Raw genomic sequence first — 15,853 nt, forward strand, 5'->3', positions numbered from 1 at the left:
ATATTCGTTTTTAGAGCAGTTCTAAAACCGCCCATTTAGGTATTAATTTGATGATTTATCGATGCTTTTTAAATTCATAGTATTAATATATACTGTTATCAATCATGATGAACGAAGTGAGAAGAATACTTAATTCTACTTACTATTTATTTTTAAAAGTATGTTGTCATAGGAACTTTATTTTAATTAGATTGTATAATATTTATTAAAATATTAAAAAACAATAATGATTTATAATTGTCTGTGTGTCTTCGTATGCCAATTTTTGTACGTGGAAACTTTTCTCTTAAAGAATAAAATGACTCAGCTTCCTGTATTAAAAAAACAATTTTAAATGTGTAAGATTATTAACCAGTCAATTTTTACAGGCCCAGTACAAAAATGATATTAATTTAGAAGAAAAGTGGAAAATAAAAAATGCTATATTAAATCTAAATCAGACAACTAAAAGAAATCACATCTTTAATTGGCCAGCCATTAAGATGAAAAAATGGCTGATATCATCCAAACATGTATTTAAGAAGCCAATGATCAAAAAAAGGGATTTAGGATATTTTAAAAGTAAGATATTATTAACATATGATATTCTTGGTAAAGCAAAAATGAAATATTGACGAGTATACTTCTAAAATTTGAGACTAGTTTTGCTCATATTTTAAATTCAATGCTTTGTATATTATATATTTTAAATAGTTAGCAGTAGTTAAAAAATGATTAATCCAATAATTTTTTTTTTAAATATTTTTTATGTGTAATTAATTTTCAAGTAATCGTTTTAAACGTTCAGATGATAATTAGTTACTACCTTGCATCTTGATAAGCGGAGCGGAGGGACGCTTGTGTTACATTTTGTCAGTTGTCTTGGCGGCTCTAGTAACGATTATTGTTACATTATTATTGTTAGGTTAGGTTAGGTTAGGTTATTGTTTACATACAACTATTATTACGTTGGTGAAAAATTAATATAAATATATAAATAAAGTTTTTAATGCACAGTACATTTTTTATTCATATTGCTCTTGTCAAAAATATTACACCAACGCAATAAAAAAATTAAACCATTAAAATACATCATAAATTATCATAATGGTATTGTTTACTAGTTTTGATTTATATTAATATTACATTAAATATATGATATATTGGTTCTTAATAATGTGTACAATAAAAGCAGTTTAATAATCAGGGAAAACCTTTAGTTAAATAGTGACATAATTTATTCTTGTGGAAGTAAATAAATATTGATATATTTGAAAGTAATCTGATATATACCATATATTATATCAATTACCCATTAGTTATATTATGGTATATTAGTTTTTTAAAATTTAAAAGTAAAAATATGATTCTATTAAATTTTATAAAAAATCAAAATAGAACAAAATTTTTGTTTTTGTCGTTTGTTATGATTTTATTTGACATGACCAGATGATTATAAACTCTCCCCATCTTAATGACCTGTAAACTCTCACGAGCCTACTTCAATACTACCCGAAGGGAGTACCTAAACTATCCCGGGTATAATTGGATGGTTTTTAATAGAAAGGGCTTAAGTCAACTTTTACAGCGGCGTTGAGTGATAGAATTATAGATGTTATGTGGGATTTATTGATTAGAATTTATTTTTTTTTACTTATACTAAAAAGTGCAATTTAAACTATTTAATCTCAAAATTTAATACTAAAAATATTTATTTGTTGACATAATATTATATGTATATTTCACTTACTTTTACTATTTCGATTAGATGTACTTTAATATCTAGATATATTATTTTTTAAACATATATTCATTGTATATATTTTATCAACCGTATTAATAATTGTGTAAATTGTGTATTATATAAAAATGTGTACTTATATATTGAAAAATAATATTTTTTTTAACCATATTATGGTTTTTTATTTAAAAGTTGATCTTAATGAATATTAATAATAGAATAATAATCGTTATACATTTAAATTTCATTAAAAAAGTCGTCGTGGTCTAATAATAAAAAATAATAAAATAAATAAAATATACACTTAAATTTAAATTTAAATTTCTGCAGTGTAGCCAGTTCAAAGTGTATTATTAACCATAGGCGTGCGCACGAGGGTAGGTCGGGCGGGCCGCTCCCCCCCCCCTGCGGACTCAGGCTTTTTCTTTAATAAATGTATATCTTTACTATACAAGATAGCGAACATTTTTACATTTTACATGAATAAAGTAAAGCCAGTTTTAATCTTATAGTATAGAATTAATATCTGTGAATAAATGTAATAAAGTTATTAGTTATTAATCAGAATAATCAGAACTTGCATATAATATAAAAATTGAACATGTAATTGATACATTCAAAAACCTTACTCCCATGGATTGAAGGGGGGAGTTGTAAATGGTATAATAATATGTAAACAAGGATTTCTTAGATATAAATTGTGTAAGTTTAAATAATATTTATTTTTATATTTGCATATTGAATTAAATAAATAATTTATAAAATTTAAATTTTTTTAATTATACTAGTAGTCTTTAGTACAAGAATCTTTGGTTCATTTTTTTTAAGGGCCCATCCCCCCTGATGACAAAGTCCGCGCACGCCTATGTCAATAACATTTAAACAACTCGGGAGAGTTCATACATTTCCTATAGGTGAACATAATGTTGACCCGGGACAGCTTACACTTTTCCTTCAGGTAAACATAATATTTACCCGGGAGAATTTACCACCATCCACATGACTAATACTATGATTGATTTTATTAAAATAAATGTCTAACGAAGTGTTGATATTTTAATGCATTTTTAATTATATAATTATTCTTTCAGTAAATTAATGTTTTTGACACGGTAGAGTGTATAATTATTATAATTATGTTTCACATAAAATCAGTTGATATTCATCGTACAGCGTTGCATTCAATCTTTTTTATATTGAATTCAGTTATAAATTAATATACATTTTATCATGAAATGTACTTCACCGGATATTTATGAAGTAGATTTCATGTATTATTTCACTGTTTGTGCTCTTCATCTTGTAATGAAACCGTAGCACTCTTACAGCCGAAAGCAGCGATGTTGTACATATTTTTAAGAATCAACCACCTGGCCCAGGAATCGAATGAATCAACAAATCCTGACAATGTTTACAGTACAGGCGGCAGCGTCCGACTATTGGGATTTCGGCGGCACATGGTCGTCGGACCCGGCTGGCGTTTGGTTTGACATGGACGTGCGCAACACAGTGGGCATAGACAAGAATATACCCGTAAAAATATCTGACAGAGTGATGGGCACGAAGTCTTCCGGCTTCATGAACAAACGTTGGATGGCAAAAGCCAACGCGAAGTACGGCCATCTCGGGCCGGTATCGTTGTTTGCCATTAACCGTTTGGAAAGAAGCATAGCAGTGTTCGTCGGTAATATTATTTATTCAATAATAATAATAATAATTGTAGTAATTGTAATACTAATACGCGGCGGCTTAAGTTTTCATTCTATCATCTATTTATTCAAAATTCAAATACCACTAATTTACTGATCGCTACATCTTAAAAACAACCAAACGTGGTTTCTCTAATATTCTATAAATGCAATAAGAAGAGATTTTTTGAAAATCGCATTTTTAAAGATTGAAATAGTTTTGGGCTGGTTACATAATTTTTTTCATTTTTTAGTTTCCTAGGAAATAATTTATTTTGTTTAATATGTCGATTTTAATAATTACCGATGAGGTATTATGTAATTTAATGTAGTATAAATTAATGAAAATAGATACCTATTATAAGAATACATTTCTATGCACTTTTTCCAGCAAAAGTATTTTGTTTACATCAAAGTATTAATTGCTCTAATCCAAAATAGCAAAATATCTTCCAGGTGAAGGCGGTAATTCAGATAGTTTTTTATATAGTTCACTAGTATTTATCGGCTATCATAGAAATATTAGGTATGCCAATTATACATAATTATTTATAAAGGTACTAGTATATAATAGTACATAATTAGTATATATTAGTATATAATAGATATTAGTGAAAAGTAATAATATTTCAATCTTGTGCCAAATATATATTATGGGATAGAATCAAGATGAGAGGATACCGAAGTACTTGCACGAAAATAAATATTTATTGAAAAGTTTACTTTTTAAAAATAACACAACTTTTCATAGTTTGAAATTGTATTTTGATTATTTAATATCAAAAGAAAATATCAAATACTATTTCTTACCTTTCGTCTCCTTGCTTTTAAAATGTGACCATAAAATAAATAAAAACCTATGAATAGTGTTTAAGACGGATTCCAGATAGTACGCAAAAAGTGATGCATTGAGAGGGGACTGAAGAGGGCTCACTCAGTCTCATCACTCAATCATATTGTGAATATTTACTTATGATTTGGTGGAAAACTAATCTAAACAGTAGAAATTAAAGCGAATTATGATTCTAGGTGATTTCATCTTGGACAGTTATTGGTGTATACCTGCAACTAAAACAATAATTGTAACTTAATAATTGACGATTTAAGTACGAGGGATACGGAAATTTAATTTTTAATAGATTAAAACTGAACTGTTTTAACTGTCAATAAAACAATGAAATATTTGTATTATATATTAGATATTTATACATATATTTTTTAAGGATTTGTCCATTCACAAAACAGTAAAGATTTCATAACAGGCATGTGGACTATAGGAAGAAACTGTACGAATAATTTGGACATTCATCAGTCCGTATTAAATGTACCGGATGTTTTGCGTAGAGATATCACTTAATACGGTGATTAAAAATAACAGCAGTAATAATTTTATTATATTCCTGTATCTTATTTAATAGCATAATGTATTTACTTTGATGTTTTCACTTTTGAATGTATTGATTTTTTTATCTTAATGATGTACAGCTTTTTGGGGAATAATTTGTGTCTTTTACTTTTACAGGCGCACAATACAAGTTAACTTGTTAAAGCTAAGTTTTTTTATAAATCTAACTTTAATTATTCATTCACCGAACAAATACTTTCAAATTTCAGAATATTTTAAGAGAATGATTTTGTAGCCAGTTGAAACTCAAAATGAAAATTTTGTTTTTATTTAAAAATACAATTTTAAAAAAACTTCCTTTTAATGTAATATTAAAATATATTATAATATACACATTATCACCCTGAAATTTAATTTCAATTTAAGCATTTGAAACTATAAATCATATGCATTAGTTGAATTGTGATAAAATAAGTTTTTAAAAAAAGTTAGCTTATTTTTAACTTCAGGATGGAATGCATCATGTTGAAGATATGATGAGGCACTTATAGGGTCACTTTCTTACCTCCGATGTTCAAATACCGGTTTGTGTATAATAAAGAGTATTTAGTGACAAATAGTCTAAGATAATATTGAAACGTATTTTAATACATGCGAAGAAGTAGGAGTCGGGTGAGGCCAAATGAGCTCTGAAGGAAAACCACTGTTTGCATTGAAAATAAACACAATTAAGTAAGTCGAAATCAAAAAAACTATTGTCTTCAAAATGTATGAGAACTTCTAATGAATAAATTGTGTTATAATATATATTACAAAGGTTAAGGGACACACCGTTGGTTGTCGTTAGCAGTTAAATAAAATTGGATTAACGTAGACATAAAGCTGTAATTGCTTACATTCATATTAATGTTCCTTTAATTTTTTTTTTTTATTCAGATATATCATGTGTGTAAATGTTGTTTAGTCATTTTAATTCAAGTTTGATGTTGTTAAAACCAATTTATTTATATATTTTTAGTATAATTTATGTTATTAAAGTATATCAAGTTATTAATTATTACCGATTGTGGTTAATATTTTTATATTACAAATCCCACTCTGATGTGCAACCAAAACTATTAAACTAAATTATAATTCTATGCATCGTTAATAGTTACAATTGTATCTATATTTTAGTATCTGATTATACTCATTTTCTCAGATTCTCAAAAACAACTCAACCTACGTTTATTGGTATACTCGTATTCTAAGCACATGCATTTATTGTAAGCGTATTATAATATTTTTGATACCTAATTGTTGCTATCACTAGTGTTAATTACTATCTCATTTATTATAATCTAGATTTCCATCTTAATAATTTGTTCGTTTCTCGATTATAATATACCGAGGACCGTATATTTGTGAAAAATATATCCTTCTCATTTGATTTGCTGTTGATAAAGATCAATTTTCATGTTTGCAAAACTTTCTTTCTTACACATCTCATTTCGTATAACTTATATTTGTTCTTAAAACTGTTACTACAACACACCTGTGATGAAACGTTTCATCCGATATGCCAACGGAAACAATTTTCAGTTGAACCGTTTTACGATCTGTATGTATTCCAAAATATATATTGTACATTGCTTTCAAATAATTAAACTATTATTGTTTATATTTGTTTACACTTATGTCCATCGTAATATTTATACATAATATTTACAGTATTGAACATATTGTTCAATTTAAAGGTATTTCATAGGTTCTGTAGTTTAAAAATAAATAAATGAGTAATACAATCACGTATGCTGTGAATAAAAAAAATCGTAGATTCATTTTATAATTATTTTATTTTAATTTAAATTGGTTAGTAATAATAATAAAATATTTGTTCAGTCTTTGATAGTTTTGTTATATCTTTTAATAACAACGAAATAAATATGTGACTGACGATCTAATGTTACGGGCCGTATACATGCCTTAAAATACTGTATTTAATTTATGATATAACGATTTGTGCATCATAAATTATTACATAATATTGTCGAATATACATTAATACATCATATTTAACTTTTGTTAATAATTATAGGACTAATAAAAGCATTGTTCGACGATATACCAGCAAATTCGTATGCATACTAATGCGAATATTGTTTTTAGTAGTATGTGTGCTTTGCGCAATCTGAAAACCAATAAATACATATCATTAAAATATTTAATGATAAAAATTAAATAGGTAATACAAAATAATAAATAATAATAAAAATAAAATAATTTAAGTAATAAATAATAAAATTTCTCTCATGGTATTATTCATTATATGATCTTTTGGAGTTACATAGAGTCATTATAACTTAAAGATTTTATATAAATATATATTATCTAGAGATTTAAATTAATTGCAGTCAATAACTATCTATTGGTTTTCAAATATGAAAACATCGAATTATAAATAAAAAATTGAAGTTGCTTACCATAGATTACTAAGAATAATTAATTTATGCTTTATATTCAAAATTAGGTTTCAAAGTATTAAAATTTATGTGAACTAAATTATAAGTAAAGCGTTTTTATTTTTAATTTAGTTTTTTATCTGGATATTATTTTATTTACTGTTTACATAATCGACAAGAACAATTTATTGTTATAATTAATATGAATTCGTTTACCTTTCCCACTTGATTCGCGCGTTCTTTAACGTATGCAAGTCATCTTTCACCAAATATAAACGCAGACCAATGGCACAAGCCCGTGCGTAATAATCCCATGACATTTCTTTTATGTCAAAAAAGAATAATTTTTGATCGGCCTCTGACATTTCATTCCATAGACTCCTAGTGTTATCATCATTGAAGTCCCATTGTTTATTTGCAAAGAATGATAGTGCAGCGTTGGCTTTTTTAATTTTCTTGTAGATTTTGGTAAGCCTACATGTAAATAAACAAAAAATATACAATCAATAGTATTATATTATCGTTGGTTAACGTGTTGTTGTTTTATTCTTACATTGGCTTCTTGCCGGTCATCTGGGCCAAAAAGTCAATAAAGTACCCAGGGATCGTGTGTAATAATAAGAACAATAGGGAATACAAATATGGGTTACTGGTGGGCACGAAAGAGTAGTACCAAATTGCATTGATAGTAGGCCAGTTGGGCAGACCGTACTCCTTGACGGTTGTGAAGAATTTCTCCAGGATAATTGGATTCTGCTTAGAACTAACATAGTTGAAAATAGGTGGATTTTTTTCACTGCAAATAAAGTTATAAATCGGTGTAAATATTTATGGATTGCATTAACAGAATGATATTATATTTGTTGAACTCAATTATAGAAATATGTTTACAGAGTAATTTTGGCATTTAATTACTATCCAAAGAATAAAAAATAACAGAAAAATAATTAAATTTGATTTCTTAAATTTGTTATTGAATCATTATACTTGTTTTTTCTTATAAAATAAATAAAAAGTTATTAAAAGTTGAATTTTCAAATAATATAATAAAAATATTATAAGGTTATTAATTCAAAGATGAAATATTATAAAAGAAATATTAGAGTTTAAACTTACATTGCTGGTGTAATTTTGCTGACTTTATACGCCGAGCATATCAGTGCATTAACAACCAAGTCTACAGGAACTAAATCTATAATTTTAGTAACATCACAGTGATGCGTGTGTAGCACTCCGGTGCCGACTCCTACTATCATTCCAATGGGCCCATAAACGTTGTCAATCCAACCACGAACAGGTTCATTATAAGTCGAAATGACTACAAAATAATAATCATATTAGTCTGAAACTAAATCACGAAAAATTAAAAATTAAAATTATAATCAATTTACCAACTGATGGTCTGAATATTCCAATAGGTAACCCAGCTGATTCGTTTTTAACTAAATCTTCAGCTAAAGATTTTGTGAACGTATATGTATTAGGCCAACCAGATAATAAGCTAAAATGTGAAATTTATAGTTAAATATCAAATACTTTATATTAACGTAAAAATAAAACAACTCAAATACCTGGGTGTAATATTTTCTAATTTCTTATCATCATTGGTCGAAGCCACCAAAGATATTACTCCGTCATAACTAAAAGGCGCTTCGTAAAATTTCTCATCGATTTTATCAAACGCACAATTAGCATATGCAGTCGACACATACATACATGCCTAAACAAGATATATTATTTTTTAAAAATTTAATATAGTTGAATTTTGAATTTAAACACAAAAAAATAATTTCATCCATAAAACGGTTAGAATGTTATAAGTTTAATATGTTTTTGGTTTAGTTTATAACTAGTATAACATGGTAAACATGTGTTATAAAAAAGAAAACTGGTATTATGACGAGTATGTTATGACAGTTTTTAATTTGGTTATAAAACATAAAACGCTTAATACCTATGTATAATAAATGCATACATGTGTAATTATAGTAATAAGAAAATAAATTGTCTAAGATAGAATTTTTTTTTAAGTTTAAAAGAAAAAATATTAATAAGTATGTTAAGTATACAGATAAATTAAGTAAGAGTTTAGCTAAGGTAACAAAAGTAAAAACCAAATTCACAAAAGTGAAAGGAATATATGGGACTTTGACCTTCACACTACGTTTTTCGATGGTTGAACTTGCACGTAATAATTGATAGGTGTACTTGTGCATTACTTGTTTCTCTCCTCAGGCACAGGATAAAATACTTTTCAATATTTTTTATGAATATTGAAATAAATATAAATGTCATATAACAAGTTTAGATGAAATTACAAGTCGTAGATCAAGAACAAATACAGGAATTTAATATTTTACTGTATAGATATTACAACTTGTTTGAGAAAAATGACCTTCAATAAAATACATTTATATCAAAAATAATTTGTAGAACTGGCTACAAAACTCGATTGCAGATAAACTGGATCTGTATGGATATTTATTCGCAAATGATAAAAGCTGTTAATTATATGATAAATAATATATATATATATATATATATATATATATATATATATATATATATATATTATTATATTACATGATTATACTTTTATTATAAGTCCAAATTAATTATTTAGATTGTACTACTAAACGTAGTATTTTTATTTATAATGTATTCTTTGTATAAAATTTCAAATTTTTCATGTGTTCAATACTCAAACATAAATTGATGGTAATTAATGACGTACGATAAGTCAAACTAAATGTACTTGACTAAATAGTAATTAAAATTCGAAAAATTATATTTAATAATTTTTTTTAAGTTACAGTTACGGCAACGTATATTGATTTTTTTTTAACTGATCTCATGTAAAAATATTAGTTCAGATAGAATTAGAATAATATCTTAATCATTTTTGAGCTTGTTGCTTAAAGTTTGATAGTATGATTAAAATCTCAACAATGAATTTAAGTCCAGTTCATTATTCGAGAGTGTAAAAAAATCATTTAAAATGCCTAATCAAACAAACTACATAAGAACCCATAATCCACACAGAATAAAAACGTCCAACACGATGATTTATCGTAACTTTTGAATATTTAATAATAATACCACAATACCAAGGTGAAATGAATTCTGAATACCTTGTTTATTTAATATCATGTCCATACTTTTATAACGAATATTAACTCGTTTTTTAAGTAATTTCTATACTGATATACAGCGAGTAGGAAGACATTATGGTTTAAACTTGAACAATATAAACACAAACTTGTTTCATGCAGTGGTGTACCCAGAGGGTAGGTCTGTTTGGCTTGTAAGGCCTACTCTGTGTTCAAATAGTTATTATTAATATTTTTTACATTATTATTGTTTACTTTTTAATATCTTTAAATATTAGTAACAAGTCAAACAAGAGTAATTGTATTATTTAAATTATAAAATCATTTTTTTTCTAATTAAATTTAAAAATTTTATGAAAAGTTTACAAAAAAAAAATAAAATAAAATAATGTGTACCTATATAAATTAAAATAATTATAACTAGGACTACATTTTGGTCCTGGTCACACTTCTGGTTTCGTGTACTTACGTACTTATTTCCCTTATCAAACTACCAAAATTATTATTTAATTACATATTATTATATATTATTACAGTATTATCATACTTATGATTCAAAAATTACATTATTGAAGTAAACTTGGAAGGTATTTTTAATGCGAAAGGATTGAGTAGTACGCTTAATGATAGGAAGTAGTAAATATAATTAGGTTGTATTGATAAAAAAAAAATACTATAATTACTTAGATACAGTGGTGGATTTAAAGGCAGGCTAAATAGGTTATAGTCTATGGCGGCTTTTCTGAGGAGTGGAGGGCTTTTATTTTTTTGAATTTAAGAATTATTAGATAAATTTATTTCATAATATTTGTTTTTATTTATAATATAAACACAAATAAAAATAATTTTAAAAAGTTATAATAATATGTGCAATTTACATAGTAAGAATATTACAATTATTATAAAAATTTGAAATTACATTATGTGTAATATAATCACTTTTAGTCAGTAATATCACTCTGTACATATTAGGAACATACGATTATAGGTAACTTCTAAAAATATAACAGTTATTTGTTATTTTCAGAAAAGTTTTCTTTACCATTATACCACTACCACTATCCGCGTAGTCACATCTCGATCACTGCAATACTGCCTACCCTGCCTTAGTCTGTAAGATAAACGATCGGAAAACGCGTGCGATCATTGTATTTTAATGACTAATATGAATAATATTATTTTCAAAAATGGCAATAAAATAAACCTTTTATTGCTAATATTTAAATTTATTTGTTAAAATATTATATAAATTGGCACTTGACGAGTGGTAACAGAAGTACGCTGTAGTTTATTTGTCTGGACTGTATAACAGTTTAAAAGGTATTAAAGTACTTTAATTACTTGCATTTGAAAATAGTACAACAATTTTGTACTTGTGGGTTTTTTCACTAGCTTTATTTCTTTCCTTTTTTTGTTGAAATTTTAATTTTAATTTCATCACATCCGTAATACAAGTTTAGTGGTGTAGTATTGTAGATAGTCACTAAATACAACACGCATCGTTCCTTATTTTTATTTATTTAGTTTTAATAAAAATGTGTATACAATTTGAAAAGAAGGTGTTCAGATAAAATATTTATGGTTCCTTAGTAGTGTCAAGAGATCGGGGAGGGTAATAGAGTGATTAAGATTTACGCCAAAACGTTAAAAATCCGCCACTGCTTAAATCAGTCATTCCCAACCGTGGTACTACGAACTTAAATTGAGAGTGCCGTAAAATTTTTGGAAATATATTTTTTAAGAAAAAAACGTTTTTATGAAAAATAAAACTCTCTGAGCAATAACACAGACCATAATATAAAACTTATTGTATTTCATATAATTTGTATTAATACTGTGATCAATCTATTTTAATTTTCATTCCAATTATGATTGCTATTACTTCGATAGCTTCGAAGTTACAAAATATAAATTTAAAGACATAATATATTACTATTCGGTATATAATTTATAGAATATAAATATAGGGTGCCTCCGCATTTTTATAAAATAACTAAAGGTGCCATAAGTCAAAGGAGATTGGGAACCTCTGGTTAAGATATATATAGGGTCCTAGACTAATTTTATCATCGAAGCCCCATAATCCTAGTTGTGCCACTGTGAAGTATATTATTTGATTCAAATAATTTATATAACTTCTACATAGTTTATGGCGAGAATGTGATTTATAATTTTAATATTTAAAATTTAACTATCCATTTATAAAATATTTTAATCATAACTGTCAATTTTTAAAAAGTTTTAAATATGATATATATATATAACCGAGCCGAGCTCCTCAGAAAATGTCTTCTTTAGTACGGCCATAAATCACTGATTTATAGAATTCAAAACATTATCATACGAAAATAAGTGCTTTTATCGCATAAAAAAATAAGAACACAATTACTTCACAAATGTTTTGGTATAAAATACTTTATGAAATAGCAAATTAAATTGTAAAATCAAAAATATCAGATAACAAAATATAGAATCTTGAAAAAAGTCCTGGGGGTATTTCAACATCCAAAATCACTCTTGTTTATTCCTCTGCAGCGTGCCAATGACATGTGCAAAATGCAAACATTGTAACGGCCTTGCCGTTGTACAATATTGTTTGCCTTATTTATTTACTATTATTACCTAATTTATACTGAGAACCTACAGAGTTACTATTGTATATCTAAAACATTCACCCATTCGAACTTATATAATCTCAAGCAAATATTGTCTACAACCATCAAGTGTTAATTATCATGCGTTTACGTTACCTTTAGCCTAGTCATTTCTTTAGATAGTTTGATGATTTCCCTTGTACCGAGAACATTGATATCGATTGCAGTGCGTATGTGTTCATCGAATCTGATCGTAGCTGCTGCGTGGAATACAATATTCACTTGTTCGGCTAACAGCTGTCGGTCGCTTGGAGATATACCTAACCCTGGCAAGGATATATCTCCGGCAATCGCAGATATCTTGTGGTAAAACTTCGGCCTCTCATGTTTTATTCTCTTAAACAACTGAAATATTAAGAAAAATAAATTAATATATTATTCATTGGTTGATGATTATTCAATTTGTACATAAAATAATTCGATACTGTCAATCTTATTCAACAAACAAATTTTATATTTTATATAGCAATTATAAATATAAAATGTAAGAAGATTGTTGATACATAGTACGTATAATTATGGATTAAAAAAATTGATTTGTAACATTATGTCATGTCATTAATTTAGTAAATTTCATCAAAAAACTGAATTTTTTGATTTATTCTACAATATAATCAATTTTATATTGTTTGATATTATTATTTATAATTATAATTAATTGATTGTATGATTACAAGAGCTCTATAATATTATAGTGTCAATAAGAGTCGTATAATAAATTATTTATTGTTGGTTTTTCAATTCTGTATGCATAAAACGTAGATGGGACAGTAAATAACCACTGCAACATCAATTTGAATTTCTATGACCCCATTCAGGAGACTTCATGTGCATTTTAAGTACCTTATACCATTTGTTTATTTATTTTAACTAATGCATCCATTGCATAATTGAGAGAACTCTAAAATATTTTTATGCGATGACGCGTGCACAAGATTTCTTAAAATTTGATAAAGATTTGTTTGATATATAAATGTTATATGATGTACATTTTTTTGAGGTATAAAAAGAGTTTGTTGGATACAAAAATATTGGCTTTAAATTGGCAATAAAATAAATACTTGTCGTGTAATCTAAAGAAACGTTTTGCTTGTACCAAGTAAACACGATGGAGATGTTTAGTAGGTGACCTTGGTTCGAAAAATATTTTTCCTTCAGTTACACAAAATAGGTTTTCATAATCATCAAGTATGTTGTAAAATATAACCGATCTGGTTTTATTCACGGAAATGACGTATTTTTATGTCATGTGAAGAAAACAAGTTCCAAATGTTTCATACGTAATTATCATATTCATTTATAAACGTGTTTAGATTCCGAGTAGAGAGAAAATCGTTGGTATTATTTTTTTTTATGTGCGTTTTTTGTTTTTTCAAAAATTATGAAGGAATAGTAAAATCTTTTACGTTGCATTTTGCTTTATTACTCATTAGTTATATAAGTTATATAATAGTAAACGTTAAGAAGGTACTTAAAAATGAATATTTCTTAATTTATTATTATTGAAGTCTAAAAAAAAACGCCGTACTTAAAACTACGTAAAACCAAAAAATAAACAGCATATTCGCATTTGATGAAACTTAACTATCATACATTTGAAGCAATTTTTTCAATGCAATCATTTATCATAGTTTTCTGACTGTTAAATTGTCCATTAATAATATAATCCATTGCAAACTAGCATTGTACTGTTATATATTACTGCAGTTTTTGTACATTGTCCGTATTTCTTTTTTCGTTTTATAGAAATTACTACACCATTGAATTTGATTTTTTTAAATAATTATCGTATGTATTTTATAAACATTTTAAATTACAATTTTTTATAAAACGCATTAACATACTTATGATTAAAATTGGCATATTTATTTAAATTCTATTTTCTGAAAATATTTATATTAAACATTATTATATAAAAATAAATATTTTTGGAGAAATATATAAACTATCATACTTCCATAATATAAATTAATTTAACATAATATTTATATGTTAGAATAACTTTAAGTTGTAATGCACAAAAGAAGTAAATAATCAATAAAACAATGAACCTAATAAATCAAGAAAAAGTTAAGTTTATAATTTATTTTCATTTACACGAGAAAAGTAAAACTGAAATAGTAAATAATATAGTTTGATCTACTATAAAATATATTGATGATTGATATGTTGATATTTATGGATTTGAATTAATAGAAACATTTTTATTTAAATTTATGAAAAAACATATTATATCTTTATATAAAATATCGATTTAAATTTACCCCGCTTTTAGGGACATAACTCGTGTATTCAACTTTTATCATTGGGACACAACTCGTGTACTAAAATTTAGTCGGGACACAACTTGGTAACTGCGGTTTAATGTTTCAGAGTTAATAGATTAAATTTAAAAGTTGAAATTATCATCGTAAATATGGTATTCAATTTAAATAAGCAATTAAAAAAGTTCTTACCCTATCTTCAAATATTGCATCGATACGTTCATTAACAGCTTTTCCTTTTTTGTTCCTAATCAACAAGTAGATGTGCTTGAGCTGTGGACATGTTCTGCTGAGTTTTTCAATCAACATTTTCCCCATGAATCCAGTTCCTCCAGTAATGAAAATGGTAGCATTTTTGTAAAATTCCTGTACATTTGATCCTTCCTGATTTTCAAAATCCACAAGTGTAGTAGGATCATCGAAACTCTTTTCCCCGATTAATTGCAATGGATCTAATGGAAATTCTTTAGTCACGATGTCCTTCATTATTTCGTCATAAGTTTTTTTTGGTTTTTTGAGTTCATTATCTCGGCATAGATCTAACGCCATTTTCGTGTTGAATTTTTTATTAAACGGTGTCTTTAGATATTATTAATGAAATAATTTTTGGAATTTTTCCAATTCTTGTACT

The 15,853-nt window shown here is 26.3% G+C and overlaps 2 protein-coding genes across 2 annotated transcripts; one reads left to right on the plus strand and one right to left on the minus strand.

The window, feature by feature from the left end:
- The first annotated feature begins 3,127 nt into the window (after positions 1 to 3,127).
- Positions 3,128 to 4,765, plus strand: LOC112687284. Its single transcript, XM_025559911.1, has 2 exons — positions 3,128 to 3,404; positions 4,632 to 4,765. The coding sequence occupies exons 1-2, from the start codon at positions 3,128 to 3,130 to the stop codon at positions 4,763 to 4,765; spliced, it is 411 nt and encodes a 136-aa protein (XP_025415696.1).
- A 1,813-nt stretch (positions 4,766 to 6,578) lies between these two features.
- LOC112687310 (fatty acyl-CoA reductase wat-like) lies at positions 6,579 to 15,853 on the minus strand. The gene is made up of 8 exons (XM_025559947.1): positions 15,415 to 15,853; positions 13,055 to 13,303; positions 8,766 to 8,914; positions 8,586 to 8,695; positions 8,311 to 8,512; positions 7,748 to 7,990; positions 7,411 to 7,668; positions 6,579 to 6,923 (listed from the first exon to the last, which is right to left on the minus strand). Exons 1-8 carry the CDS (start codon positions 15,769 to 15,771, stop codon positions 6,833 to 6,835), a joined length of 1,659 nt encoding a protein of 552 aa, XP_025415732.1. The 5' UTR covers positions 15,772 to 15,853; the 3' UTR covers positions 6,579 to 6,832.

This window comes from Sipha flava, unplaced genomic scaffold (genome assembly GCF_003268045.1).
Source record: "Sipha flava isolate LNK unplaced genomic scaffold, YSA_version1 339_pilon_pilon, whole genome shotgun sequence".
In the NCBI taxonomy this organism is placed as follows: Eukaryota; Metazoa; Arthropoda; class Insecta; order Hemiptera; family Aphididae; genus Sipha; species Sipha flava.